This window comes from Larus michahellis, chromosome 8 (genome assembly GCF_964199755.1).
Source record: "Larus michahellis chromosome 8, bLarMic1.1, whole genome shotgun sequence".
NCBI lineage: Eukaryota > Metazoa > Chordata > Aves > Charadriiformes > Laridae > Larus > Larus michahellis.
This window is the reverse complement of record NC_133903.1, coordinates 53,358,642-53,375,737: the sequence shown is the minus strand read 5'-3', so window position 1 is coordinate 53,375,737 and position 17,096 is coordinate 53,358,642. Positions and strand designations below refer to the sequence as shown.

The 17,096-nt window shown below is 40.5% G+C and overlaps 1 protein-coding gene across 28 annotated transcripts in view; it reads right to left on the bottom strand.

Moving 5' to 3' along the window:
• FGGY (FGGY carbohydrate kinase domain containing) overlaps positions 1–17,096 on the bottom strand; it is a 327,883-nt gene that overhangs the window by 56,524 nt on the left and 254,263 nt on the right. For all 28 annotated transcript variants that reach the window (XR_012588585.1, XR_012588583.1, XR_012588584.1 and 25 more), the window contains one exon: positions 14,640–14,743. Coding sequence is in view for 25 of the 28 variants with exons in the window: in XM_074596631.1 (XP_074452732.1) it covers positions 14,640–14,743 (104 nt within the window). In the remaining 3 variants the exon portion in view is untranslated. The remainder of the gene's footprint in view (positions 1–14,639; positions 14,744–17,096) is intronic.

Here is a 17,096-nt window from a genome sequence, read left to right as displayed (position 1 = left end):
GGGGAGGACCACATACTCAAGCGTTTACTGCTTTAAAACTAATCCACCAGCAGAAACTATACGGCAGGATTTGAGGGTTTCACCCCTTAACCAGAGGATCTTCGTTGTTAAAACAGTTAAACACATGAATTAAAATGTTGCTTAAAACTGACAAGAAAAAATACCAAATTTATAAAAAAACCCCTGTTTTACTCAGATGTATTTTATTTTACCTTTTAAATTGCACTAGACCAGGCCCTTGCCAAGAGCAGGGAATGCTGGAGGTCACAGGCTGCACTTGTATAAGCAGCTTTTCTGGAGGGCTGCCACCAGAAGCAAGTTTGAAGTTGCATTTCTGAGAAGACCTTCTGACGATGAATGCTGTGGGGCAGAACTAACTCACTGCACCCCTTAACAGAGCTACAGACCCCTCTATACGGTGGCCCATTTTTAGATAGCAGCCAGGTCCAGCCTCTTCTTCTGAGCTGGCTGTGGGTATTTGATGCTGTTTTTTAATAAGCTGCGTCAGTTTTCAGCCAATGGTATGTATGGTATTAGTACGGCTTAGGGTACAGCCACATGAATAAATTATTATGGGCAAAAGTAGGAGGTCAGTTGCCCGGCAAAACCACCTCTACTCATCATCTTTCTGTGGTGTATCGTGTGACAGATCCCAGGGACCTCGCACATTCCACAGGAAACCGGGGCCAGGAGTGCTCCTGCAGAGTTGCTGACATTGTGCAAATATACATTATAGATTACTCACTTAATTTCTTCATCTGCCCGTGCTCTTACCTGATCATACAAAAGGATTTAATTTTTTTTTATTTTTTTTTAATACTAATCTTACGAAAGAAGCCCGCAATGATATCAGCCTTCAAATATTAACCAGTAAAGCGGGACAACTGACATCTGTTTTAAAAAGAATAATATTTTTCACATTCTGAAATTCTGCCATTTTCCTGAGGGGAAAACAGGGTGCCTACCTCTCCTACTGAGGGGAAAACAGGGTGCCTACCTCTCCTACTGTAAACTTTTGTCTTCCCCTCTTTGCACTCAAACCTCCAAATTCACAAGCAGAATATAAAAATAGGAAAACATGAAAATTATATTGGAAGCAAAATGCTCTTCCTTTTGTTTCCCTTACTATTTTTAAATGGTGAAATGTTAATGAAATATTACTTCTCTGCCAGAAAAATGTATTTTTATAAATCTCCTTTTCAGCCAGGAAAAGATGTTAGTAAAATGAGAGACAGAGAGCAAAAAGAAAATTTCAAGCATGATTAAATCAAATAGGGGGGATATATATTTTATTTTCACTATATATTACCTTCCTCATCAGAGGAAGGAAACTCAACTGTAAGAAAGTTGAGTTTGGCTCACTGCATTTAGGGTTGCATTAAACCTTTGCAATGAATTTTCTCCTCAGAAGGACAGAACAAAACCAGAGTGGGTGCTCCAGTTCAGAAATGGTACTGAAATACGAACAAGGAACGGCACTTAGCCACCAAATTCTCACAAGCCTACCAGCAATGTCTTTGGAGCTCCTTGTCATTCAAACAAATCTTTTCCTTGTACACATGGAGCCGGTCCCTCCATGTACTTTTTGATAAAGGCATAAGAGACAGCCTACAACCTATATTCTTATTATCTGTGTGCCATAATAAAGGAGTTGTGAGGAGGATTAGAGATACCACAAACGCATGATCCACGATCCACTGGTTAAAAGCAGACGATGTACCATGCAAAAAAAGTGCAAAAAAGTGTTAGGAGATGCAATGCACCTCTCATTCACCTCATCTTATCTTCACCCAGAAGAACCCTGGCCATAGAAGCTGAGAGGGCCGCATCTGAACAATGTGTTCAAGTCACGTTTCAATTGTTTGCCGAATTTTGCCTGCTCTTTGCAGAAGATAGGAGCTGTAATAGGACATGAGCATTTGGAAGTTTGCCACTTAACAGCACAAGCTAGAAGAAGAGCATGGCTAAATGGTATCGGTATCAGGAGCGTTAAGTAATCACCCAACCATGTTACCTGTAGCCACTGTGTGAGACAAACAAGTAGAGAGAGGAAATATAAAAATCAGTGTTCTGGAATAGACACAAACTTCTCAACCTTTTATGAGATCAACAGAGAGCCGGTAGGTCCCTGCCAGTGTTCTCCTTAGCGTTGAGTGATGACTTTACTGACCCACTGTGAGCAGCAGATTCTCATGTTTGCATTCATGTGGATAATCCGCCCATGAAGCACTAAAAAACTCTGAGTCATACATATGAATCAGGGTCACTAACCTTACATGTGATGGAAGAGAATGGCAGCTTGGCGTTAGGTAGCTCTACCATCTTGGAAGTTAGATCCGGAGACTCCTGTTACAAAGAAGCAAGTCCTGAACACTGTTCAGGTAAAACTGAAACCAATGACCAGAAAATTTGAGCAATAAGATCTATCCCTTGACTTGAGCAGCAGGCAAAAAGACCAAGATGGTAGAAAAGATGTTAGAAGTGCAGATGTACTTTTTTCTTTGCAGAAGAATGATGCTGTTTTCTTTGTAGAAAGAAGAGTTGTATGAGGAACTGCCAGATGGTTGAGACACTGGACCCAAGAACTGAGAACCGTCCTCAGAGACGGGCTGGAGCAAGTGGATCAAACACCTTCTGTGTCAGTACAAGGAGAAGCCAAGAAGGTCCAGAGAGTAATTTCAGATTAACAGTTAGGTCATTCAGAGTCACATACGAGGTAAGTCTCCAGGAGACTTATCGGGAGCAGAGAGAAGTCTAAGCACAGCATCCGCCTCTAGAACTGTCCCTGGGTTTGCTCTCCCCAGACACAGAAAAACAACAGTGGTGTCCTCAATAGAAAATTTGCACCCCTGTAAGTTTTTATTCCTTGGGTGTGAGGTTAACCTCCTGTGTTTATTCCGGGAAGCAAACTTGGAACTAAGCCTGGGACAACTTGAGAGTTTCAGCTCTGGAAGAAGTTAAATAAGAATGAATTCATGGGTAATCATTCCAGATTCATTCAATGTTCACCATCCCATCTGCCTAAATCAGAGATGCAAGAACTTCAAATGTCTTATCAGGTCTCATTATCAGGCACCCTGACCAAATGCTCAGCTTTGAAACAAAACCTTTAAACTAGATGAATTTTGACTGTTCCAAGCTTGAATGTTCACATACATTTACTTCTGCCTTTTATCAGTATCCATTAACACTAAGTATATTTTATGTTTCGGCTGGGGAAAGTATACAACAGGCACACAGTAGCATATCATCCTTTTCTTTGTATTTCCAAAGGTCAAGGTTTCTTACATAAATTGCCAAAAAAGACCTTTAATCTGTTAAATTGTTTTCAAGATCCAAAACAGAAAAAAAAAAAGCCCACATTCATGAGGGATTCAGAAGCTTTTTGCTAAGCACTTAAGCACTAGCAGATCTGCCTTGATTTATTTTATTGTTTTATTTAGTGAAATGTCTGGATACAGATATACAGATTAACCTTTTTCTTTTTGCTCATATTTACTGTGTCGCCTCCCTTGAAATGGGAACTACAAGTGTTTTGATAAATGGACTGAAAGGTTGTCTGGTTACGCCATAGCTTCTACTTGTGTCCCCGGCTGAAATGCTATTATGTACCCTTCTAAAGCAACGCTGCTCCATGACTCACAGCAGTTACTTCTGTGCCTCTCATAACAATAGCTCACTGGGGATATAGGGCCTCCAATGAGCTAGAACAATTTATACCACCCATTTATTTTTACTTCTCTTCCAATGATAGATACTCTCTGTCACAAAATGCCAGTTTACATGACAATTATAAATCTTCCAGCCCAGACAAGTAACTGTAGGCCATTTTAAATATTCACTTTATACCACTACAATTTGCTGCTATGGTAAATTAAATTCCTGAAAGTTCTTCTCAATGTTTAAAAAAAAATAAAATCAAAAAGACAAACTGAAGATCCATATAGCCTGCTAACCTGTTGTTAACAATAGCCAGTAACAGATGGCTTAGGGAAGAGCACAGGAACACGGTAAACATACAGAAATTCTTCCCCAGAATGTCTTCCCGGCCTCCAGTGAGTTGAGGTTCAAGCAAATTTCTGTTCTTACTTCCAATCAACACTAGAGACTTCAAAGGTGACTGTCTGACATTGCAAACAAAACACATTTTTCATGAATGTTAGCAATCTCCCAATAAACAGCTCCATTTGTGCATTGGAAATTTACTATCACGCTGATTTGTAGATCAGTGTAAGTCTTTTACAAGAACGCTGGAGATTTTTAAGTGTCTCAGAAATATTGCTTTAGCTCACAGCCCTTCGACTTCAGTTCTGGTTCCTAAACAAACACGCCTCAGACCCCACTTGCAGCACTATCTTATTTTACAAGACTAGTAAAACCTCATCCCAGCTGAAAGATTGGGAACTGTGCATCGGAACAGCTGTGTCACAAATACTGGTTGATGCTGCATCTCACTCACTGGATACAAAAGCAACTCTACCTCCAAATGATACCTCAGAAAACCCCACCAAGCCTCCCAGCCAAACTCTTTGTGTATTCAAGGCGTGCCTGGTCCTTGTCACTGTGGCTAGAAGACAGCAGTGGGACATGCTGGGCCAGCACAGGAACAAAGGGTCTCCCTAAGAGGTTTCTAGCACCGATGTTTTCCCAAAGAGCTGATGGCAGAATCATCGACTGCAGGAAGATGTGAGCTATCCTGTCTCATACCATTTCCTGGAGATTGTATCATAAGATCCTTGTCTTCTCTCAAAAAGTATTTTCATAGTTCTCTCTAATACGCATGCTAGGGAGTCCAAGTCTTAACAACCCCAGGCCCGTCAGTTCACTCTATCAGATGCTGACACAATCCTGAAGACCTTGGAGCTTAGTAGCTGATGTGACCGAAATTCAAGGCAAGGGTGGGAAAGAAATCTCAGACATGGCATTTAAACAGGAAATTCAAGGGTTTTGCTGCATGTAGGTATTATTCCTAACCTTATTATTTATGGGGGAGAATTATTCTTCAAAACCTGCAGTTTTTACTGCAATCAATGGGAAATATCTTGTAAAACCAAAATATTTTCAAATGAGTTCTGGTGTACTTATCTACTTTGGATGCCCTTCCTACGTACCTTAAGGCCTTTCTTATTTATTTATTGCATAATACAGTACATTTTAGAAATTTATTTTCCCTTTTCGCCATTAGGTAAGTATTCCTTCTATATTAGTGAAAGCCACTACCAACAATAGTATCATACTTCCAGGTAAAATAAATCTTCTTCTGCAATACCCCAGAGTTACTGGAAGCAGATTTACATTATATAGGATATACTATCACGCACTACTTTAAACATATTTTTAAACATTTGAATAACTAAATGGTCAAATCCTGAGAACCTTACTCGGTGTTTATTCAGCCCTTACTTACTGAGACAAACTCCCAAGGTCAGAGTAAACACTGAGAGAGGACCTCAGGCCTTCACCCACACTTATAAACAATGAACTCAGCATAAACTGCGATTCCCGGCTGAGACTGGGAGAAAAGCAGCAGCTAAGGCTGCTCCTCATTTTGCTTCCAGAATGATTATATGAGAAGAGATTTACTTTCTCTCTAATAAAACTTGCCCCATCTACGATCTTCCCCTACCCACAGCTGGAGCAGCGACAGGAAACTTAGATGAAGAACTACCGATTCATGAGAGGCTGAATAAAATTGGAAATGGAGAAAAAAGGCTTTAGTAAGAGGCCTGCTGCCCAAATACTGATGAATTTTGCCTGCCTGGGGGATTTGTTGCTGTTAGAAAGGGAAAAAGGATACTCAGAAATATCACTGCATCTGTATCCCCTTGGACCACGTAGTCCCTAATACCCAGCACTCGCACATCACACTGTTCATTACGAAGATCTCTCTCTGCACAGGTTCAGTTTCATGCTCATATTGCAAGTGGGTAAACTAAGGAAAGGCAACAGTCTGACAGGAGCACACAGCAAACCAGCACTGCTAAACAAAATCTGGGATTTTGACTCCAAAATCCACACTACTCATTGCAAATACGGCTAATTCCAAAATTTTAAATCTAACAGAAAACTATTAAATTGTTTTTCATACAATTCTTCTTTTCCCTTGAAAATTCTATTTAATTCTTTCAGGGCCCAGAAACAACCTAATTGATAACCAAGGACATCCCTTATCATATCTAATTTCATTTGTATGTTAGTTATTCTTTTACAGTTCAGTTAAGTTCTTGTAAGAATAGGAGCATAAATAGGAGTCCTTTTTGTTCACCGTGAGATCTAGACACACAGAATAAGCAGGCTGTTTAATAAATTCATGCCTGCTCACAAAACCAAGATAAACAACGGATCTGGAAAAGCCATTCATTAATACATAAATATGCTTGTGATCTGAGAGAAATCCCCTATCCAGCTCTCCTCACAACAGAGCACTCCAGGAAGACACTTGGGTTTGCTCAAGACTGTGCTTCAGGCCAATACATTCTTCTGGGTCTAGAGAGGAGCAATCAGAATTGGTTAGTTTGTAGCATTGATGAGAGTGTTGTACCTGTCAAATCTGATATCATCACTTTGAAGAATATAGAAAAGGAAAGACAAAAATTTTCTGTTGCAATGAAGGGCCACTGCTGCTGATGGACGTTCGTGAACAAAAACGAGAATGACGATACATAAAGATCGAATCAACATGAAGTTGCTTTATCCTGTCTCCTACAATGGAGTGATGCTATACGACATGAACATCAATGAAGCTCTGTCTCTCTTGCTAACTCTTTCTATGGCGAAACGGAGTAAGGAAGAGGAGAGGAGCCCTGTTTGCAGTCAGACCTGGAGGAAGCCCAACATAAGCCTTTATATCCATTGTGCTCACATCAAAAAGAATAGAAAATCCAAGGAAGGAAGAAAACAGATCTCTAGTTTACATGTTGTTTACCATACAGTGCAATACACTATTGTCTGTAGTGTGTAAATGCTCTCAATTCAGAACACAGAAGAACTTTGCAATGTACAAGGCAAAATTTCCAAGTCAGATGCCATACGCTCCCAAAGCACTGCATTGGTGTGGTTTGCAAAAGTAAAGACATAACAATTAACAACTTACTACACTATGAAATGCCTCAGTCTCCCACCTAATATAACTGGAATAACAGTTCCTACTCTCTTATCCCATTCATTCACTGTTGCAAAGAACCCCAAGACGACCAAAGGGAAGACACTGCAGAACGGTATTACAAACCCGATGCCCTCGTCCATGGCTCTGTGTCACACAGGGTAGTGTGCAGTGAACCGCAGTATGGAAACCATTGTGTTTATTGGCATTTTCAAAGCAAGCGTTTTCACTGCTGTCAGTGAGACGTCTCTAGAATATCATCCTTCATGTAGTCTCCAAGCACAATATTTTTCAAAGCGTTCGCTCTGTCCACATCTATTCTTTGAGTCTTTGAACTCAAGCGATCTGTTCACAAAAGGGAAGGAGAGCTGACTGCAGAGTTTTCTGGACATATTACTAAGCTTTATCTAGCTTGTATACAGCAGAGATCGCATTGCTTTCAGCTACATTCCCCTGAACAGGTCGATTACCAGCAAAGCGATAGGGTGCGAAACTTGGATGTCTCTGATGGGCACACACTGAATAGGAAAGTTCCCTTCTCCCAGTCACTAAGGCATACCTGAGCTTTGAATTATCTCAGGCCAGGAACAAAGGAATCTTGCTCATAAGAAAAACTTTTAATAACTCATTTACTGAGAAAGCCTCCCTTTCATCTCTGCCAAGCTTTAGGAAAGGCTGGGAGGCAAGCAGAAATAAACATTATACAGACTCACCACTGCTGGCTCTAAAGTAAACTCTCCAACTTCCTATTTACATTTCAAGATCTTAAGCTTTGTGGTTTACTAGTTCTGCAAGTAAGTGCTTTGGGTTTTGGAGGCTGCCTGCACATGATCTCCCACCACTACTGAAGTCTTCCTAGCTTTTATTAATATAATAAGGAGGTCAGAAAAGCAACAGTCTTTTATATACCCTGCTAGCAGAAATATTTTACTTCTCGCCTTTTAAAAACAAAACAAAGCAAACAAAGCATACAATATCAAATTAATGCCAGCAAAGGGGATATTACAGTTTTGTTTGTTTCTTTTTCAAACCGAGGATGCTAGAACACAGAACGAGACAGTCTCATTAAAAAGGGTGTGGAGGACTTCTTTGAGGGACAAGTAGAAGGAGGCGGCAATTTTATGGACATATAACCCTTCTAAGGCCATGGGCTGAAAAGGCACCTAAGTAGACTCTGTGACCTTTTCCTCTGAGGCTAAATCTGTGTGCACTAAGGACAGGCAACCTGTATCAACAGTCGTGAAGAAAATGTGGTTTTCATTTGATGCAGCCCTCTCTGAATGTAAAACGTCTTCATTAGTTGGGAAGTCAGCACTGTGACTGCTGCCAAATGCAATATATAAGCCAGCAGAACTGAACTGAATGAGGACAGAGCAAGGCAGAGGTCCCTGCGATACTAGTTTATTTCTACCATTTGAAAGACACTAGCTCTGTGACTCATCTGCAGAACAGGCCTTACAGAAGAGAAGAATATTAAAAAACCAAGAGGGCAGGCGCTTATCAATTTCATAAAGCTCACACAGATCATTTCAAAAACTTAGCTGGGGCAACCTAGCTTCAATAGGTTTGCTTTTGTTTTTTCCTTTTTTTCCTACTGCATTCCTCCCCCTTCTCGCCACTGGCCTGACCCTCCCAAACCCAGCCCCTTTCCCCTGGTCAGGAGAAGGACAAATTGCTGCCTTTGCTAAACCCTGGGTCAGGGCCAGTTGGCACTGGGACACGTTGCCCTGGGCTTCTGGCCCTGTCCCCTCGGAGCCTGCACGTTTCACGTCAGGGATGCATGTGCAGCAGTGACTGAAGAGTGCGAGGCTGAAGTGCTGCACGCAGTCCTCCGACTTGCTCTCCCGAAACACATTGCCTAGTGCCATCCCACTAGATTAAATATAGCTGGCAACGCAAGTACCAGCCTATTTAGTCCCCGCAAGTTTTCCCCTCGTCACAGATGATTTCAAGCAGCTGAGGAGTCCCTGTGTAGTAATCACTCAAAAGTCTGCTGCTTTAACAACGTGGCATGTTCTGAAGAGGAGACTCTCGTATCAGAGCCAAAATATACTGAATCCACTTGCTGGTCTGGCTCCCACCGAGATTACAGAGCTCAGGCTCTGAGAACACTTTGAGCCAGCATGTCTCTGCAGTCTCCACTCCAGGATGTACTGCAAAGGACACGTACTGTGCATGCTTTGGGGGTGGAAACGTGCTTTACACTCTATTTGTGTGAACAAAGCTGGCAGCTTGGGCGGATATTGTGGAGCAAAGAAGCTCTATTGTGTTTGCCAGTCATCACAAGAATCAAATGAACAAATTTAGAATAAGCAAATTGGGCTGAAGTTCCTTTAGCAGAGAACAGTCAAAGACTAGTCAGGCTTGGTAAAAGAGAGTATGGGATATTCTTCCTGAAATAATTCATAGTAAACACTGGGACAGAAAAACGATCTGATCTGCCCATTTTGCTGTTCGTGTAGTTGCTCAAGCTCTGTCTTTTAGATCATGTAGTAAATCTGAAAAGACAGAAAATAAATTACTTGTGCCTCTCCAATTTAAAAAATGACTAAATTATAAGCTTCAAACCACATACACATTATCACCCGGGGAAAAGAACTGCACACCAAGCCAGGTGAGTCAGTTCCCAATGACAAGCGTCAGAGCAGTAACAAAAACAGATGCAAAGGAAGAGACTCCATCTAAACCTGAAAAGATTCCCTGTCAATCCCAAAAAAGAAGTTTTGAGTACAGAAAGCTGATAAAGAAGAAGGAATGACTGAAGAAGCACACAGACCACACAAACAAATGAAGACAGAAAAAAATATCAGAGACTCTGGATAGGAAGGAACACAAACCTTGCCTATTTGGGACTCCAAATGCCAGCAAATTCGCGCCCCCACTCCCCAGCCTCAGTAAGCTGAAATCAAGCCAGACAATGTTCCCATCAGAAGCCGCTCTGCCTACTTCCTTCAGCTGTGAATCCGAAAAGGTGTTAGAGCAAGAATGACAAATATTTTCATAATGGAACAACTGTTCTGGGACAAGTGCAAAGCAGAACGCTGATCTCTAAGAGAGCCTAATTCACCACAAAATAGGCAGAAATGAGAGTTTATACACATTTGATGAACAAGGCTATTTGATTTGGATCTCTCCTACTTTATTCATTATGCATAAATAGCACACATCCTGTACACATACAGGATTAGCAAGGACCCCATACTGCAGACAACAAAAGAGAAGATGGAGTGTTGCAAAAGAGCATCCCTGCCCTCCCTCACAATGTCTTCAATATTTCTGAATCTTGCAGCTCTGCATGCACATCCTCCTTCTCCTCCATAAAAGTCCCAGTCAGAGAGAAGAGGCACTATCCCCTAGTGCCTCCAATAACCCTCAGCACTCTCAATATTCCCATTCCAGAACTATCATTTATTTCTGCTTACCATTTTAAATTACTTCAAATTCCTTTCACGACCTCCGGCTATGAAAAACTAGTCCCAGTCTGGTCCCAGTCTGCGAGGTGTCACATAAATTTACTCAAACCTGTAGTCTCTTTGACAAAAGCCTTACAGTCTAATGAAACATTTTGAGGGGGAAAAAAAAGAAAAGTTTTATTACGTGACTTTAGTGCCCATAAGAAGAGTGCTATCCTGATATCAGGTATGGGAAACTGCAAGATTTATCTACCAGAAAGAAGCAGCAGTTCTGCTAGATCACTTGCTCCAAGGAACACTAGGAAACTTCTGTGTACAAGTACCGTGTCACACTGCTTGTTCATGTGACGGTTTTGCTGTTTGGTAACTGGCACCCGAGAGTTAAATCAATTCTTGGTGGTTTTACACATCTGCAAAAGGGCAAACATGCCTGCGTTCAGGACTGGGACAAGATAATACAGATCTCTTACCTGAAATTCCCCCAATCACATAAGGGTTTCATAAGAAAACAAAGGATTTTTGAAACCTTTAAAATATCCCATAAAACCCTTAAGACGCTGGCAGGAAGACAGGCTTTTAGGAGAACCAATTACCTTATTCCCAGAAGTTAGGGCATGTCTGTTAGACCCATGCAAACTACTAGTTAGGAATAACATGCAAGCTCCTATTTCAATGCCTCAAACCTGCTGCTATTTTACTGTGAAAAACTATTCACAGATTTTGCGTAGTCGCCATGGCTACAGAAGGAAAGTCTCCTCAAAGTTCCAAAACTTAAATGTGGGTGCCGGAGCTTAGAGAGCCTGTCTGCAAAGCACGATGACATGCAGCAGCCCACTCAGAAAAGTCCCCCACCGAGTCTCCGTCACTTGAGACACCTGCACTGCACAGACAGATCAAAGCCGCAGCAAACGAATCTCAGCTCTAAACAAAGGGACAATCCTTCACAAGTAAAAGGACAGCTTATTTGCCATTCCAATTGCAGATTCTGCCAATGATTTTTGCTAGGGCAAAAGAGGCAGCAGAGAATCGTGTAAAATGAATAACTGTCCAAAAATATTCAGAAAACCATCTTTTCTTTTCTTTCTCCTCATGGATAATGGATGAGCCCTGAGGTAGCAGGGACTTTCGGCAACTACCAACTCAGACCTGGACTTGGATCAGTAACCTAATTACAACGTGCTTTTTGCTTCTCTCATGAGCTATTTGAGTATCTCAACAGAAACACAAAATGCTTTGTGTGCGTCTGATTACCCCAAACTGTCAGTGGTTAATTCCAAAAGCGTATCCTCACTTAAAAATGGCAGTTCTACCACAAATTAAACTATTATAGCCATGAGTAAAATTAGGTTCTACATTTGTACTTTCTAAAATATCAAAGGCATGATTAGCGAAGTCTTTTGTTCAAGATCTCTAGAGTCCTTGAGGTAATGAAAACTGGGTCATGGAGCAGTTTCTCTTGAAGTTTAAAGTAAATGCTGCGTTCAAGCAATACCTGCTTCTGTGACTCACGGAGTATTCGGTCTAGAGAATGGAAATACTGTACCAACGCACATACACCAACTGTAGTACCCCTGCCCCCACCAAAAGAGGAGGAAGGGGGGGAAGAAAGAAAGGCACAGCAGATGATTTTGAACAGTTTCCTGTTACGATCCCTTGAAAGAAATCCAACCGTACTTTCACCCTGCTTTCTGTTTTCTGAATTTCTCCTGACAGTTGGCTCTTTCGTTTGCCAGAACCACAACAAAGGACGGCCTTGAGTTTCCACACAGGCCATTTTCTCCCTCTCTTGTCTCTGATCATCTCACAAAGGTATTATTGTTGCTGGCTCACTGGGGCTCAGTGCACCTGAGGCAGATCAAAGGCACTTTTTAATGCCCGCCTGACCACACAGGTCTCTCTCCCACTGCATTAAATTAAACTCGATGATTAATCTCTGTAGCCCTGAGGGTCCCTTGGTGCACAGGGAGAGAGAAAATATATATTTCTATCAAAACACAAGTATAATATACTTTCATTTTATAGCCCTAATTAAAAAAAGGAACAGCTAATTTCAGCCAAATGCAGCTGCATATAGGTCTCATTAAAACACAAATACAACTGCTCTGTGTGCTCTATATTCACTTCATGCACTCTATGCAGGTAACAGATAAAAGAACAGTAAAACAAAGTCCTTTCACAGATTCAATCCAGAGAAGTTTAGAATTTGCTTATTGTCTGCTGGCTAGAGATTGTTATACCTCTGAACAGATGAGTGAAGGAAGGCAGTTAAGGAAATGATTATAAAATGCTGAGTAGTTACATTAAATAAAAATCTACTTAAATCTAGCCAAAAACTGCACAAGCATCTATTCCCGAGTTTGCACTCCAGTGATTAAGAGCCTTAAAAGGTTCCTACCTGGCCTATGGTGTGCAGTCTGCGTATGACTGTGGGATTGCTTTAATGGCAGAGCATTGATTAACATCAACGTGGACCTCATCATGTCACTTTTGTTACATTAGCATATTTAATGGAGCCACATCTCTTACGGCTGTGGAGTACGCACACAAAAAGTGCCATTAAAGTGTTTATACTGCTCTAGTTCGGGGAGCAAAACAAACTGTAGTTGTGAACTGGGCCTACATTAAAACTTACCAATACACATATATTAAAAATTAATAAATAACCACACATGTGTCCTCCTACAGGGCTGCTTATACTAAAGGAATAAGTTAGAGCCAGCTGGCCCATTTCCAGCCGCTCAACATTGCCCTTAGACCTTTTGGGGAAACTGTCTGAGAGCTCCTCAGCTCATTTTGGTCCAGTATTATGTCTCTATTGACCCAACTCATTTTAACGATTTAAACTAACTCAGCTAAATGAAACAGGTTAGGAAGAGTTCACACAAACAGCTTCTTCTGAAAGGGCAGATATATATCTCCACCAACAAAATGGAAATAATACAAGTAGTGGCAGGCTCGAAGGGTGACTTCTTCCCCCAGAGCTGGTATTTGCAGGGTGCCCTACCTGCCCTGTGATAGACAAAGAGATACCAATGTAATTTTTCAGAGACAGAGTAAGCTAAGATTGGTGGAGTTTGAGATTTGAAACTCTTGTTTAGGAAGGAATCCACATATATTCCAATTCGTCTACAGGATTTAAGCTTTTGTTAAATGCTCTGCTTCACAATACTGGGATTATTCACATCTTTAAATTCAATCATGTGCTTAAATGCTTTGTTGAACTACAATCCATATGACAGAATCACCGTTTATTCATGCTCAAGATCACCACGTATTCATGGTGTTACTACAATGACAATGCAACTTACTCTTAAGCCTGACATTTTATTATCAGCTTCCTTTCTTTTTCTCTACTGGAGATCACTCTCCATGAAGCATGTTAGTCCTCCCTAAAAACCTCTAGCACTCCAGTTGCCATTTGCTCGTTTAGGGAAAATCCAAATTATAGTCAGTCTAAATTTAAGACCAAAATTAGTTTTAAATAAAAAATGTGGCAGAAAAGGGTACTTATCTAAATGGAATGCTTTCAGACTCATACATTTTAAAAAGGTATAAATTTCAAAAGCAGACACTAAATTTTAATTGCAATCTCAGAAAAAGCTTTTGTATTAATTCACTGAGAAAAATTAGCAAAGTGAAAATTGCTTATCGGGGTTTTTCTTTCTTTTTAGTCATGATACGTATCATAATTCTATATATCATGGCAACTTTCAGAGGTAGAAGGATTTATATTGATTAAGTGAAGAGGTGGGGGAGAAGGGCTGTGACTGAAGACAAGCACTCCTTCTCCAAAGACACTATTCTGTAACACATTAGTGCCAGGCTTGTCACGGATAACTCAAGCTCAGAGTCTTTGGCTCAGATTTCAGGTTGCTCTTTAAGCCACTCTAGCATCATGGTTTTTACTTTCCATGTCATTTTTCAGTATTGATTTCTGCTACTATTAAGGTTCTTGCTTAATAGCAAAAGCATGGTAATATATAATTAATATCCAAAGGTAAAGATGGAGTTACCAGAAAAAATTCAAGGAAAAAGAAAAGGGTGGGAAGGACAAAGGTCATTTTTCCCTTCAAAAACACTAGTTAGTATATTCTCTACAAATTAGGACTGCGCATACAACCTACCCCCATGTGGCATGAAGATGTTCCACAGATCATAGCAACACGGGATGTAATTGGCTGGTTCTCACATGGCAGGTTATGTCCTTTCACATCTGCTCCAATTACTCCTATTAAAATAAAATTAAAATTCCATTTTAAAGAAGAGCAAGCCAACTCTCACAAAACAGAGCTTTTCCGCACACAAGTAAGTGCTGAGTATCTTACACCACTGCCATAAATTAGTCTACCTAGTCAATAAACAAAGTTATTTTATCAAGTCAGATATTAAAATTTATTTTTATTCTAGATACCTAAGGACACAAGATGATTTCTTCTATGCTCATGTTTATCATCGTAATTTTTAAATGTTATATTGACTACAATCTGACCTTTATTCTTTTAGGTAGTACACTAACGTGCAGAATAAAAGACTGCCCTGCTGTGAAAGGCAGACTGCAGATATGTTTATTTGTTCACAGTTTATCAGGCATACACTGTATGATGTGTTTTGTCAGAGGATGAGTTGGAGAAAAGGGTAACTTGGCAGGAGACTGGAAGGCTGCCAGTTTTGTTGTCTTGACTGCCGCTGCTGTTCTGTCCACGTCAGACAGAACCATGTAAAGGAAGAAAACTTCCCTTAGAGGAACTGCGCTTGGCTCTGAGGAGCCTCTGCGTGCAGGACAGGACAGGACAGGACAGAGGACAAACTCAGCAAGCACTCAGCCTGCAGCAGAAACATACGCCCAGGAGATGCCAGAGAGGAGCCAGGAGCTTGCTTACAGAAGTGGCAGGCTTACAGCCAAGCTTCAGCATGCATCACATCGTGCTTAATTCACGTAAGGGGAGGCTAAAGTGGAAATTCTGCCCTCTCCTCCTCCTCTCCTGAGCTGCATTCTTGCATCACGTTGTGCTGCACCCAGCAAAACCCAGTAGCCCAACAAGTAATATCCTTTTGTTTGTCTTTTTTTTTTCTTGAACATTGCTTTTCAACTGGCAAACTGGTCACCAGACTGCACATTGCAGATGACCAGTTTGCCCATCCTGCTGAAAAAGAATAATGTTTCTCCTCACTGTAGAAGCATCAGGAAAGCATTTGCTGGACATCGTAAAAGATGCCACATTTCATTAACACCTTCTTGTTTAGGTCACCACTGCAAGATTCAAATTGGTCTGTCGGGGTGTGTATTACCGTGATTGCCATGGTTATGATGGTATTACCACGGTTGGAAGTTATCTAAATAATCAGAAAATTAAGGGCTGAAGTTTTACAGTCTTCAAAAATTTGTCCTTATGTCCCTTTATCCTAGCTGGCTTGTAACTATGTAATAGCATAGCTTTCATACACAGAGTTTATTTGTAAGGAACAACAGAAAGCTAAAAGTATGGTTTCTCCCTCTTATGCTTTATTTTTCCCTGCTCAAACACAGACACGCATGAGTTCATGTTAAGAATTTTGGATAGGGTTGTCTAAAAGGCAATTTCCCGTACATTGTGTTAGAATTTCTTAAAGGAGTTAAAAATATTGTTCACACTTCAGAGGGAACAAATCTATTAAACTGAATTGTCCACATATGCTGCAAATGTATTTTCACAAACAATACAAAATTGAAGAGTCTCGTGTTTAGATACTTTTCAATCACTAAGAAAACATGCATTCTGCAAAATAGGCATTCTGGGCCTTTTTGAAATCAGTGGGATTTTCTCAGTGGCTTTACTAGTGTTTAGAGTTGCTAGAGTCTTCCTATTTGTGATTAATTGGAGTCAGACAGCAAATAAGTCTGGAACATTCTCCTAACAATGAAAGCTTAGATATTTTATTCACTAAAAAGAATTTAATTGCTGTTATAAGTCACATTCACCTTTAACTTAGTTGGAATTTTTCATACTCTGAGACAGACTCAAAATCTTTTGAAGATTCTCAAGCGAGACTGAGAACAAGAAGTCTGTGCAAATACCACACAAACTGTAGGAGAGATTTTAGAAAAGCAGGCAATGCTTAGCTTGCATCCTTTTGGATCTCTTCCACATTTTAGTGACAAACTATTTTAGATACTGTATAATAAATTATTACTTTTGCTGAAACAAAGCTGACGTCTTTTTAAAGGTGCAAAATAAACATTATTTTTATGAGGCCAGTCACAAAAGACTGGCCTCCCATAGTCACATTTGTATCCGTAGGCTCTTTTAAATTGATACAGTAGGTCAAAATGTAAGACATAACTACTTGGCTTTCAGATTTTTACTTTTCCATAATAGGTATCAGATGGACTGATTCAGGAGTCACAGATGACCTCCACACACATATGCATTACATAATTCTTTACCTTATTTTACTCAAAACTTTGAAGCCTTCATAAACTTCAGGAACCTGTCCAGCAAAAACACACCTTATTTCCAGCCAAAAGCAGATCTGAACAGTGTGTCAGAAGTTATTAACACTGAAAACAAGATGTCCACCATGTCATTTTGGTTTAGCCTCCA